At 48.5% G+C, this 13,661-nt stretch overlaps 1 protein-coding gene across 2 annotated transcripts in view; it reads left to right on the top strand.

Annotated features, from left to right (window-relative positions):
* Window positions 1–13,661, top strand: part of UBR4 (ubiquitin protein ligase E3 component n-recognin 4) — a 92,052-nt gene that overhangs the window by 43,755 nt on the left and 34,636 nt on the right. For both annotated transcript variants that reach the window (XM_033079314.1, XM_033079313.1), the window contains 15 exons: window positions 276–444; window positions 1,286–1,382; window positions 1,771–1,878; window positions 2,359–2,475; window positions 4,170–4,379; window positions 5,977–6,126; window positions 6,746–6,973; window positions 7,065–7,143; window positions 7,810–8,052; window positions 8,929–9,097; window positions 9,601–9,745; window positions 10,390–10,475; window positions 10,953–11,040; window positions 12,017–12,210; window positions 13,274–13,513. In XM_033079314.1, coding sequence (XP_032935205.1) covers window positions 276–444; window positions 1,286–1,382; window positions 1,771–1,878; window positions 2,359–2,475; window positions 4,170–4,379; window positions 5,977–6,126; window positions 6,746–6,973; window positions 7,065–7,143; window positions 7,810–8,052; window positions 8,929–9,097; window positions 9,601–9,745; window positions 10,390–10,475; window positions 10,953–11,040; window positions 12,017–12,210; window positions 13,274–13,513 — 2,323 coding nt within the window. The remainder of the gene's footprint in view (window positions 1–275; window positions 445–1,285; window positions 1,383–1,770; window positions 1,879–2,358; window positions 2,476–4,169; window positions 4,380–5,976; window positions 6,127–6,745; window positions 6,974–7,064; window positions 7,144–7,809; window positions 8,053–8,928; window positions 9,098–9,600; window positions 9,746–10,389; window positions 10,476–10,952; window positions 11,041–12,016; window positions 12,211–13,273; window positions 13,514–13,661) is intronic.

Below are 13,661 nucleotides of genomic sequence, written 5' to 3'. Positions count from 1 at the left end.
TGTCTGCACTGCCCATCCAAGTGTGGTCTGACTGAGTTTGAATTATTGCAATGGGACCAGTTCAGTTTGGGCCACGAAGATGAGAGTGGCAAAGAAAAGATTTCTATGAGCTCATCTTCAGCTTCTCTTGGAGCTTTAAGAAGACAACCAAAGCCAGCATCTCCTTAGAACCACGATTCCAAAGTGCAGCTCAGCTGTGATGGTGGATATGAGGCAGGCAGAGTGCTTGTTGAGTTGCTGATGTTGTCTTTCCCTGTTTTCCTTTCCTTTCCCAGTGTCTGGCCGGAGCAGTGCCTACGGGGACACCACAGCCGAGGGCCACCCCGCGGGGCCGGGCAGCATCAGCTCCAGCACTGGAGCCATCAGCACCACCACGGGCCAGCAGGAGGGAGAGGGCTCCGAGGGGGAAGGGGAGGCAGAGGGAGATGTCCACACCAGCAACAGGCAAGAGGCTTTGTTTCCTCTTCAGGAATAACAGCTGTGCTCTGGGGGGATGCTTGCAGAGGAGGGGGCTGCAGGTGCTGCAGTTCCAGGGGTGCAGTTCTCAGCTGCTGGGTAACCAAAGTGGAAAGTCAAAATACAGACTAGAGAAAACTGCCATTGCAAAATCATGGAATGTCCTGAGGTGGGAGGGACTCACAAATATCATCCAGTCCAGCCTCTGACCCTGCACAGGCACCCCAACATTCCCACCCTCTGTTTCCACACGCAGTCTGTGTTCTGAAGGACAGTCCTGGAGCTCTGGCAGCCTCGGGGCTGTGCCCATTCCCTGAGAACCCTGTTCGATGCACCCTCTGTGCCATCATCCTGTGGTGTGATAAACACACCCAGTGTGTGTGTCCCACAAAACTGCTGCCTCTAGGAAGTGATGAAAAAATCCTGCATGAGTCTGGTTAACACAGAATCACTAAAATCTTGGGAGCCTGTGAAATTCACTGTTAGGACAAAAGTGTGTGCAAGAGTCCTCTGGGAGCATGGGCAGCTTTTCATTCTGTGGGAGCAGGTGCTCAGTCCCTTCTCCAGAGCAGTGTGGAGCTGATTTGCAGGATGTTTCCATGCAGTTACAACCCTCAGGTGGCCAGGCCTAGGCAGTGTGGCTCCATTGTCAGAGGTGCTCTGCATCTTTGGCGTGGCTCCCCTGTGAAGTCTGAGCGAGTTCTCTCGTATCTGGGAGGATTTGATGGCTCAGGGTTTCTGGGGCAGGTTGCAGTGCTCCTTTGGGGACCCTGCTGGGTGTGCTGTGCTGTGTTGTGTGTGTGTCTGATCCCTGGCTCTGGATCCCCAGGCTGCACATGGTCCGGCTGATGCTGCTGGAGAGGCTGCTGCAGAATTTACCCCAGCTGAGGAACGTGGGGGGGGTCCGGGCCATCCCTTACATGCAGGTGAGTGAGGAGGGCTCAGAGTTAAGTCCAAATGAAACTGTTCAATCACTGGTTTCCATTTGGTTTTCTCCTTCCTGCCCAGTCACAGTGTGAGTCCATCTGTGGCACAGCATTCCTTACCACAGGTTTTTGCTGGACTTGTGCCCTTTCTGTGTGTGACTTTACAGCTGACTGAGGAGCCTGAGGGCTCAAATCCTTGAGATCCAACGTGTTTGGGAAGGTCTTGTGGGTTTATGCTGAATGTTCATGTTCAGATGTGAGGCACAGGCTGGATTTGGGAAAGAACACAGATAAATCAACATAAAATCTGTGCTGTTTTGTGAAAGATAAATAGTTACTTGAAAATATGGGACCTGTCCTCAAATGATTCTCTGACTGCTCTTGCCAGGTTATTCTGATGCTCACAACAGACCTAGATGGAGATGATGAGAAAGACAAGGGAGCTTTGGATAACCTTCTGTCCCAGCTGATTGCAGAGCTGGGCATGGACAAAAAGGTAAAGTGCAGTGTGAGCTCATGCTTTGAATTTGCTCCTTCTAGGCAGGGTTTCTTTGCATGGAGGAATTAAATGCTTGGGAGTTACAGAAGCATTTCTGTGTGGATGTTTTCAGGCACTTTATTCCTCTTGCTTCCTTTCATGTAAGGTAGAAAATGACATGAGTGGAACTCCCACTGTTTCCGGTGTCTGGCATCCACAAGTGAGCGTGAAAATTTGTTTTGCTGGAATTAAACTCTGAGAAGAGCCATGATCAGTAAATGCATGATTGACATATGTAGCTTTTCATTTGTGTAGGACTGTTCTCTGGCAGCCAGGCCACTGCCTACCCTTCTATTGAGGCATTTGTGCTGCTTTTTTAGTCTTATTGCTTGAGCTTAAATTAGAAATGCTTCCTGAGGATCAGAGCACTGAACTTGAGAGGCTTGGACCACTGCTCAGCTTTGGGATTGAACAAGCAGGATGTGTCTTTTCTTGCAGGATGTATCCAAGAAAAATGAGCGCTCCCCTGTGAACGAGGTGCACTTGGTAGTGATGAGGCTGCTCAGTGTCTTCATGTCCAGAACCAAGTCAGGATCCAAGACTTCCATTTGTGAGGTAAATTCTCCAAATTGCTTTGTCAGGGAGTGATTTTCTCCCCTTCTGCTCAGCTCTCACAAGACCCCACCTGGAGCACTGCACACAGTTCTGGTGTTCTCATATTGAGAACACCTGGGATTGTTGGGGCCAGTGCAGAGGAGGCCACAGAGTTGCCCAGGGGACTGGAGCACTTCCCCTAAAGAGACAGACTGGGGGAGTTTGGGAATGTTCAGCCTGGAGAGGAGAAGGTTGTGTGGACACCCCACAACACTTTCCAGGGTCTGAAGGGGATACAGGGAAGCCAGAGAGGGGCTGTTCATCAGGAGCTGGAGTGACAGGACAAGGGGGAATGGGTCAGACTGAAAGAGGGGAAAGTTAGGTGAGATATTGGGAAGAAATTCTTCCCTGTGAGGGTGGAGATTGCCCACAGAAACTGTGGCTACCCCATACCTGAAAGTGTCCAAGGCCAAGTGTCCAAGGTTGGACAGGGCTTGTAGCAATGCAGGACAGTGGAAGGTGTCCCTGCCCATGGCAGGAGGTGGAATGGGATCAACTTGAAGGTCCCTTCCAACCCAAACCATTCTGGGATTCCATGATGTGCTTGAGGGGCTTTTGTTCATCAAACATGATCTAAAAGCTGCTAACTGAAATAACAGGTATAAAACTGAAAAATCCTTGAGGGGGCTTTGGAAGAATTTGTAGGGAACCTGTAATGTTACTGAACTCAAGTGGGAAAAGAGTTTTGAAACTGGAACTGGAGGAAGCAGCTATGTAAAGACAATTGGATGCTCTTGTTTTGTGCACAGCTCCAGACAGAGCTCAGGGCAGCACATTAATGATGTTATTTAAAACGGTCTGGCACATTTTTCCCTTGCATCTCACCAGTGCTGAAGGGGTTAAAGAGGATTTGTAATGTGATTATTGGAAAGCAATATGCTGCTGTGTCAACGTAAAAGTCGCTAAGAGGATTCCTTAGATATTTGTTGCTAAAAGGTACAGTAATAAGGCATAAAAAGCAGTATGTGTGGTGGGAAGGAGATTAATAAAAAAGCATAGAGGTTAAAAAATTTAGTCTGAACTGCATCAAATTTTAATGAGCTTATGAGCTGTGGGGTTTGTTTGGATTTACAGGGCTGCTTTAATAGTTTTATTTACAGTAGCTTTTTCTCCAGCCTTTGTTACTCACTTGAGCTACCCACAGAAATCAAAGCTCCTCTCTGGCAGAATGCAGGTGGAGCAATACCTGGGTGGAGCAGAGCGTGTGAGCGGCAGCTGCAACAGGGACTCTTTCTCTACCAGGATTCACGCCCAGCTGGCCAAATCCCAGATAAACAAATAGAAATCCCAACTTTAAAAAAATTTAAAAAAGAAAAAAAAAAAGGAAGGGAAAAAAGCCCTAGTCGTCTAATCCACAGCAGAGTGGCCTCTGGCACATGTGTCGAGGGGAGATTAGACTTAAGAGGAGATTTTATTTGTTTTCCTTTACTAAGCACTTGTTCAAAAGAGTCTCTGTAAATGTTTGAGTTGCTTTTCATAAACACAAAAAAAAAAAACCAACCTCAAACAAACCCCAAACTTAAAAGCTGCCTGCAAAGTTTCATTCAAACCTGCTCTCTTGCCCACATTGTCAGCAGGTGCTCAGGGCTGCCCCAGCTCTCCCCACTGCAGGTTCCCAGGTGTGTTCTTGATCCAGCTCCTTCCCTCTGTTCCAGGCTTCCTCCCTGATCTCCAGTGCCACAGCAGCTGCCCTGCTGAGCTCTGGTGCTGTTGATTACTGTCTGCACGTGCTCAAGTCCCTGCTGGAGTACTGGAAGAGCCAGCAGAACGACGAGGAGCCTGTGGCCACCAGCCAGCTCCTGAAGCCTCACACCACCTCCTCTCCTCCTGACATGAGCCCCTTCTTCCTCCGCCAGTATGTGAAGGTGAGTGCTGCCCTGTGCTGGGAGCTGTGCAGAGCCTCACCTCAGAGGAGGCACACAGCCCTGCACAAAAAGTGTTCTTAGAAAAGCAACCAAAATCCATCTTCTAGTACAAAGGTACAAGTGGGAATGCTCTGAGTTCTCACAGGGTAGCGCAACTCCCCATTCTGTGGTGCACTCCTAACCCAGGAGTTGTGTGGAGCTGCTCTCACTGTTCTTGGAGCAATTGTTAATCAATCCTGAAGGGAAGCTGCTCCAGGCTGTGACTCCCTGTGCTTGACAGGCAGAATTCCTGAATTTAGTGTGCCAAGGAAGTAGAATGGTGGATGGGAATTTCCACAGTACAGTAATTTCACGATTACAAGCCGCACCATTTTGACTAAAATTTTGGTCTGAACCCAAAGTGCGGCTTATAATCAGGTGTGGCTTATATATGGACAAAGAACAAAAAGTTGCTGTTTTAGTCTGGAGGACAGGTGTCTGCTGAGAAAGGCAGGAACTTCTCTTTGAAATGGAGAATGTAAACCCCCTCCCTCCAAATTATTACAATTTTGAAATCAAGGGGCTCTCAGGCAAAGATATGGGAATTAGGAATAACAGTTCTTTACTACGGAAATTAAAATAGAAATACAGCACTACAAAGAAACAAACCCCAAACCCTGACACAGTCAGAGTACAGCCTGACACCCTGTCAGGCAGGGTGTTGGCAGCAGTCCCATTCCATGGTGGCTGCATCCTCCTGCAGTGACAGATGTGGCTCAGTTGGAGCAGTGCTCCTGTACAAGGTGCAGTTTCCCTCCGGAGCTCCAGTGGTGATGTGGAGAAATCCGGTTTTCCTCTGGAGTCCAGTGGAGAAAGGGGCTCCCTTAGTGTCCCAAACCCTCTGTTTTTATCTTGGTGAGAAATGTTGGGCTCTTCCCCCTGGCTGGAGCAACTCCCAATGGGATGCAGTAATTTTATCAGTCCCACAGTGGGACTCAATGGCCATGAGCAGAAAATGACTGGCTGGAGGAAGGATGGGTTGTGGAAAGATAAAGAACAATGCCCTGCCTGGTTTCAATGGATGGCCCATTAGCAGAATATCTCCCGTGGAGATCAGGATCACTGCCCCCACCCTGAACAGATGGTGATAGAATAGATACCTTTGATCACACTCTGTAGTGTAATGTGCAGCTTATAATCAGGTGTGGCTTGTGTATGGACAAAGAATGAAAAGTTGCTGGCACCCGAAGTGCGGTTTATACTCAGTGCGGCTTATAATCGTGAAATTACTGTAATTCCCAACGTGGTGCCATTATGCCATGGTTTGGTGTCTGTACAGATGCAGTGCAAAAAGTCTGATTAAATGTAAGAATGTCTCCTAAGCTGAAAGTTCTTAAGTTGAACTGCTTTATTCCTCCAGACTAGCTTAGTGCATCTTCACAGCTGCCATCCAGTTCAAGGCCTTGTGCAGGTTTTTATTCATCATTTGGGAACATTCTTTGAGCTGCAGAGGGGAAGAAATCCCTTGTTTTTAAAAAAATCAGCAAAAACATCCTGTCATTCATCGTGACACCCCACTGGGTGTGCTCAGAGCCTGAGGGGTTTCTCTTGCTGCCAGGGTCATGCTGCAGATGTTTTTGAGGCCTACACTCAGCTCCTGACAGAGATGGTGCTGCGCCTGCCCTACCAGATCAAGAAGATTGCAGACACAAACTCCCGCATCCCCCCACCCATCTTTGATCACTCCTGGTTCTACTTTTTGTCTGAGGTAAGCAGGAACATGATACACCTGCAGATTTCCACAAGAAAACTCCAATAGTGATTTCTTTCATGGGAGGGATGAGCTTTTGCCAAGCTGATCTCAGCTCCATCTTGTATTTTTAATCTCCTTGTAAGAAGGTGAGCTCTTGGCTTTGTGTGTTGCTGTTGAACAGGAATCCATAGGAAAATATACAGGAAATTGAGGTTACTGTTATTTCTTGGAATTGAATGGTTGCTGCCACAAAACTTAGAGAGAAAACCTACTGTGAGATGGAAAAATGTATCAGCATGCTCAGCTGTTGGTACTTGGGCTTAAAAAAGAAATCAGGGAGATATTTTGAGTTTGTCTTCTCAGTTTGCTTCCTACTTTACATAACAAGTTATCTTACATTTACACAAGTATGAGGATTTCTTAATTAGCCTTGGTTAGGTGTTTATTTGAGGTTGGAGATGACAAGGGATGTTTCCAGTGAGTGCTGCAGTGTTGCTGTGCAGTGTTTCTTTTTCCTGGGGCTTAAAGCTGGGTGAACACATTTCCCATCTGTTTGGTTTTTGGAAGAAAACACTCATTTTTGCTGTTCCCTGTGACCCTGGTGAGCTCACGCTGCCCTGGCTTGTCTCTGCAGTACCTGATGATCCAGCAGACGCCATTCGTGCGCCGCCAGGTGCGCAAGCTGCTGCTGTTCATCTGCGGCTCCAAGGACAAGTACCGGCAGCTGCGGGACCTGCACACCCTGGACTCGCACGTGAGGGGCATCAAAAAGCTGCTGGAGGAGCAGGGCATCTTCCTGAGGGCCAGTGTGGTGACAGCCAGCTCAGGCTCTGCCCTGCAGTACGACACCCTCATCTCCCTGGTAAGGGAAGGAGCAGGAAAGGGCCTTGGAGTGACATTGGTGTGCCAGGGATGCTGATGTACTGTTTGATCCCATCCCTTTGTGCCTGCAGATGGAACATTTGAAGGCTTGTGCAGAGATTGCCACGCAGAGGACAGTGAACTGGCAGAAATTCTGCATCAAGGATGACTGTGAGTTCTGTCTCTGCAGGGTTTGGGGGAGCAGTGGTGTCAAGGTTGGGATCTTGGATGGGGAAGCTCCAGCACAGAAGGGGAGACACAGCTGAGGGTTTTGATAGGACTGAACTGTTTCCAGTACTAATTATCCCAGTGCCCTAATTGCATCTGCTCCTTGGCTGAAGAGCAAAATATGATGTAATGGATAACTTGGAGGAACAGGAGATCTGTGTTCTCCTGCTTGTGCTGCCATTGTCCCAGAGGGTAATTTGGGATGAGCCACTGTACCTGGTGTACACCAGTGTTGGGCTTCTGTGGTGCAGGGACAAGACAGTTCTGGGTGTTTGGTTCTTGTGTGTAAGTGCTTCTGGTTTAGGTTGGGTGGGTTTTTAATTCAGGCTTTAGTGGCATGGAGCTGTGTCAGGGAGGTTTAGGTTGGATATCAGGAAAAGGTTCTTCCCCCAGAGGGTGCTGGGCACTGCCCAGGCTCCCCAGGGAATGGGCACAGCCCCGAGGCTGCCAGAGCTCCAGGAGGGTTTGGACAGTGCTCCCAGGGATGCACAGGGTGGGATTGTTGGGGTGTCTGTGCAGGCCCAGGGTTGGATTCAATCCCTGTGGCCTTTTCCAGCTCAGGATATTCCATGACTGTGTGATTCAAACATTTTCCCCTTTCCTCCACAGCGGTTCTCTATTTCCTGCTCCAAGTCAGCTTCCTGGTAGACGAAGGAGTATCCCCAGTTCTCCTGCAGCTGCTGTCTTGTGCTCTGTGTGGCAGCAAAGTGCTGTCTGTGGCTTCATCCTCTGGAGCTTCGAGCACCTCTTCCACCTCTGCTCCTGCAGCATCAGGCTCCGGGCAGGCGGCAGCGCAGAGCAAATCCTCCACCAAAAAGAGCAAGAAGGAAGAAAAGGAGAAGGAGAGAGAGGGTGAGAGGCAGCTGAGCCTTGTCCTGTGGTTTCAGGGAGCAACTCTGCTCCTCACAGCCTTTCTTACTCTGTTTAGAAAGAACTGGATGATAAATCCCAGATAAATCTGCTGGGAAAGGGTCATGGCTCGTAACAAGAGCACCTAAAGCCACAATCAGGAGAGAGGAACAATTTTCCCATGTGTAGATGGGACTGAGGTGAAGCAGTGTGTCCTGAGAGTTGGGCTGAAATCACGTGCTGAGGACATCCCAAACCACTGTGTTTATTGCCTTGAGTGGGTTGTCTAATGATGTTACCTAATCTAGTGATGAAGCAGCTTCCACTTAACTTGCCTGTCCTGGGTTGTAGGAGGCTGAAATGCTCATGAGGATTAAAACAAATCCTGGGGATGCACACCCAGTTAGCTGTGCTCTGCAGTGATTGTGTTCAGACTTGTTTCCTCTGGCTGCCTTGGAAGCTCTGCTGGAGCCAGGGCTGCTGCTTAATGAGTATCCACAGTCCTGGGAAAGTAATTAAGCTTCCCTGTAAAAGTCACGGGCATAAATTCTCTCTTGGCTTTTCTTCAAGGAACCGCTTTGGCTTTCACCATCAGATGGTTCCCTGTGAGTCTTTTCATTGCCTCATGGTCAATCCTTTTCTTTTTATCAGGATATGTAGCACATTTCTCACGTCCTCACTGGCAGGTTTTCCTGCAGTTTTTTTCCCCTGTTAGTCAGGAGATATAAAAAATATAACTGGGTTATTTTTTTGAAAAAAACAGGAATGTTAAACTTTCTTGTTACCTGAAACATTATCCTGACTCTTTGAAATAGGACAGTGGCCTGTTTGTGAGGTGCTGCATTTATCTTCTCCCTAAAGCCTTCCCTGTGTCCCTAGGTGAGGGTTCAGGCAGTCAGGAGGACCAGCTGTGTACGGCCCTGGTGAACCAACTGAACAAGTTTGCTGACAAGGAGACCCTCATCCAGTTCCTGCGCTGCTTCCTGCTGGAATCCAACTCGTCCTCAGTGAGGTGGCAGGCCCACTGCCTGGCCCTGCACATCTACAGGTGAGCCTGGGGCTGGGGCAGGGCCAGAGCCTCTCTCTGAAGGATGCTGCAGCCTGCAGGTGCTGGCCCCCTCTGGAACTGCCCCCACTGGGGCTGGAGGTAGAAGTTGTGACTTAGCCATGATCAATCTCACTTGTCATCTGCAAGGAGCATTTTTATTTCTGTCTGCAAAGTCTGACTCTTGTCATGACCAGGAGCAGGTGTTTGTGGGCAAAGTGAATTTCTGAGGCAGAGCCAGACTCACACTGTGAAAAGTTGGGAGTTGTGTGAGGAAAGGAGCACTTTAGGGGGCTGGACTCCTTCAGAGCTCTGTTCAGTTGTTGCAGGACAGCTACTTTTGTTTTGGTGTGCTGGAAAACAGCTGGCTTCAAGGGCTGGTGGGATTTAGCTCTGTGAACTCTGCAAGATGGTTTCCCAGTTTGGTGGACTGGAGCTTGTGTTCTCCTTCTGCACAAGATCTGAGCCATGTTCAGGACCCTGATTGTGTGTAATCCACTCAACAGGAACTCCAACAAGTCCCAGCAGGAGTTACTGCTGGATCTCATGTGGTCCATCTGGCCAGAACTCCCAGCCTATGGAAGAAAGGCTGCCCAGTTTGTAGATCTCCTGGGATACTTCTCCCTGAAAACACAGCAGACAGAGAAAAAGGTACAGTGACATCCCAGAAGGGAACATCCCAGGTGCTCATTTAGAATACAGCTGGGACAGATTTTCTATCAGAAGACATTCTGGTGAAAATTTTTCATCTTCCTAAGAACTTTAATGTTAAAAAAAGCAGGATCCTTAAAAAATTTGGAAGTGTGGGATTCTGTTTTATTGTTTTGGGGGTGAAATTGTGCTGGTGAGTTTTTAATTTATTGGGAAAAATACTTCATTCCCACTGGAGGCTTTTGTGGATCTGGCAGCTCCAGTTTATAGATTCTTGATGTTGCAGCTCCTAGAAATCTTTTGTAGCCATGATTTTTGAACAAAGGAAGTGGTGGCCTCTTTTAGGTGATCTGTAGAATTGAGAACAAATAATTTAGACCCATCGATACTTGCATGAGTCTGTTTAAAGAGTGGGGAATGCCATACAAATCGTGGCAGGCATTTGCAGGGATTGACTGACAAACAACACTCACTGTGTAAATCTCAAATTCCAGGATCAATTACAGTTCTGGGTAATGATTTAAACACATAAATTATGTGGGTGTGGTGTGTACCTCTCCTTGGGGACCTCGAGATGAGGGATATCTGTGTCTGTGTAGCAGTAAAAGCACTGTTTTGAAGACTGTGTTCTGGTTGTATTTCAGCTGAAGGAATATTCCCAAAAGGCCGTGGAGATCCTCCGGACTCAAAACCACATTCTCACCAACCACCCCAACTCCAACATTTACAAGTGAGTCACCTCTGCCTTTGATCCATGTCACTGTAGGGCTTTCCAGCTGAGCTCCATCCCTGAGGGAGTGCCCAGCTCTGCTGCTGGGATGGGCCCTGCTGAGGTTCTGCACCTGCTGGGTTTGGGACAGCAGCAGAATCCTTTCTGCCACATGGAAACCTGACACTGTACCCTACCAGCACAGCTTGGCTTGAGCTCTTCTGCTTGCACTGTCAGCAAATGTTATAAAATCTTAGGCCCAACTGGAGAATAGAAATTTGTGGTTTTAAATGTTGTGTTCCTGGTCCCACCTTGGCCATTGATAATTACAATTACAATGCTGCTTATTTAAAAGCTGTTATTTCCAATGTGATTTATATTGTAACAGTTCTGTTACACATTGGAAGTGGGGGAAATCAAAATGATTCTGGTTGAATGGCCTGGGTTTAAAGCAGCAAATGCCCAGGTCCACGTGTCAGTGTTGTTCCCTCATTCCAGCACATTGTCTGGGCTTGTGGAATTCGATGGCTACTACCTGGAGAGTGATCCTTGCCTTGTCTGCAACAACCCCGAGGTGCCCTTCTGTGTAAGTAACCCTGGAATCACAGTCATGGAACATCCTGAGGTGGAAAGGGCCCACAAGGATCAAATCCAACCCCTGGCTCTGCACAGGACATCCCAACAGTCCCACCCTGGGCATCCCTGGGAGTGGTGTCCAAACCCTCCTGGAGCTCTGGCAGTCTCAGTGCCCATTCCCTGGGGAGCCTGGGCAGTGCCAGCACCTCTGGGGAAGAACCTTCCCTGATCTGTGCCTGACCCTCCCCTGGCACAGCTCCAGCTGCTCTGCATGACAGCAGTAACTGCTGTTATTAAATCCTTTCCAGTGCTGGGGATCCCAACCCATTATAGGTGTGTTGTCATCTCTCCCTGAGGTTTTGGGGTGCCCTCAGACAGGCAGTGTGTCCCTGCTTTGTCTCTGCAGTACATCAGGGATCACAAACCATTACAGAAATTATTGTCGCTGAGATTTTGGGGTGCCCTCAGACAGACAGTGTGTCCCTGCAGTACATCAGGGATCCTGAATCATCACAGGTGTGGTTTCCTGTGTCCCTGAGGTTTTGGGGTGCCCTCAGACAGGCAGTGTCCCTGCTTTGTCTCTGTAGTACATCAGGGATCCTGAACCATCACAGGTGTGGTTTCCTGTGTCCCTGAGTTTTGGGGTGCCCTCAGACAGGCAGTGTGTCCCTGCTTTGTCTCTGTAGTACATCAGGGATCCTGAACCATTACAGGAATGGTTTTCTGTGTCCCTGAGGTTTTGGGGTGCCCTCAGACAGGCAGTGTGTCCCTGCTTTGTCTCCCCAGTACATCAGGGATCCCAACCCATCACAGGTGTGGTTTCCTGTATCCCTGAGGTTTTGGGGTGCCCTCAGACAGGCAGTGTGTCCCTGCTTTGTGTCCCCAGTACATCAGGGATCCCAAACCATCACAGGAATGGTTTTCTGGGTCCCTGAGGTTTTGGGGTGCCCTCAAACAGGCAGTGTGTCCCTGCTTTGTCTCCCCAGTACATCAAGCTGTCATCCATCAAAGTGGACACGCGCTACACGACCACGCAGCAGGTGGTGAAGCTCATTGGCAGCCACACCATCAGCAAGGTGACAGTGAAGATTGGAGACCTGAAGAGAACCAAGATGGTGCGAACCATCAACCTCTACTACAACAACAGGACTGTGCAGGCCATTGTGGAGCTGAAGAACAAGTATGTCCATCAAGTTTCCTGTGCCGTCTCTGAATTTGATTTGTTCCCTTGGCTTCTTGTTTTACCCCAAGGTTCCTCCTTACTACTCATAACTCTCAGCCCACATTGAATGGGGTTGTTCTGAATCCCCTACAGTTGTTGAAGCAAAGATCCAGATTTTCTCTGAACCTTGAAAAATGTCTATAAAATGTGTGGATTCCAACTTTGTCTAAGCTCGCTTTTAAGCACCTGACTTAATTGTGTGGGAACCAGTAGTAATACTGAGAGCACTTCATGGGTAGTTTGACTCCAAAAGGGATTTGGACTTTGCAGCATGTCCAGGAATGCTGAAAGCATTAACATTGTTTGTTTGAAGCCACAGAGTAGAATTAAAATTAGAAGTTGGATGGTCTCACTCTGAGCTCTGCTTTACCTACCAGAAATGGCTCCTTTTCAACACACTGCTCAGTCTGGAGCCAGTCCTGCTTATGTGCTTCCCCTTCTTACTTCTTGAGATGTTCTCACCAGAATCAGATCTCTCTGGCTTAGGGATTAATCTGTGCCCGCCGCTTATTGCTTATTTGAAGTCTTAATCCTCTGTGACATCACAAGTGGCTGCTGTGGAGAGGATTATGATGTCACAAAGAGAGGATTCTGACTTCAGGTTGAGAATAAGCAGTGGGAGCAGATGAGATCTTTAAGAAATAAATATCCTGTTTTCATGCAAATGTCCTTCCTAATAAAAAAATGGAGGTGAAAATCCCTAGAAAATGTCTGTAGAATTAAAGTTTTTCCATGAGGCATCAACAGCTCTTTAATCCCAAACAGTCTCTCTCTATGAAGAGGATAAAGGCTTAAAATGTATTTCTGGCTACATATCATGTCAATACAGAAGCTAAGGAAACGAATCCTAGAACTGCTCTCCATTCATCCCAGTTAAAGGAGATTTGGAGCTGAGACGGTTGCATTTGGCTTCTCCTCACACGTGGGTGGGGAGGGAACTTCCCTCTGGAGAACCTTCCTTTCCTTTCTTGCCTTTTCTTCCCTTCCTTTTTTTCCATTTCTTCCCCTTCTGTCCCTCCAGGCCAGCACGCTGGCACAAGGCCAAGAAGGTGCAGCTGACCCCGGGGCAGACAGAGGTGAAGATCGATCTGCCCCTGCCCATCGTGGCCTCCAACCTGATGATCGAGTTTGCCGACTTCTACGAGAACTACCAGGCATCCACAGAGACCCTGCAGTGCCCGCGCTGCAGCGCCTCGGTGCCCGCCAACCCCGGCGTGTGCGGCAACTGCGGAGAGAACGTCTACCAGTGCCACAAGTGCAGGTGTGTGTCACTGTGTGTCACCTGTGTCACTGTGTGTGTGTGTCCAGAACGTCTACCAGTGCCACAAGTGCAGGTGTGTGTCACTGTGTCACCTGTGTGTCACTGTGTGTGTGTGCAGAACGTCTACCAGTGCCACAAGTGCAGGTGT

This window comes from Catharus ustulatus, chromosome 24, assembly GCF_009819885.2.
Source record: "Catharus ustulatus isolate bCatUst1 chromosome 24, bCatUst1.pri.v2, whole genome shotgun sequence".
NCBI classification, from domain to species: domain Eukaryota; kingdom Metazoa; phylum Chordata; class Aves; order Passeriformes; family Turdidae; genus Catharus; species Catharus ustulatus.
The sequence above is the reverse complement of the archived record's forward strand: the minus strand, read 5'-3'. Positions and strand labels throughout refer to the sequence as shown.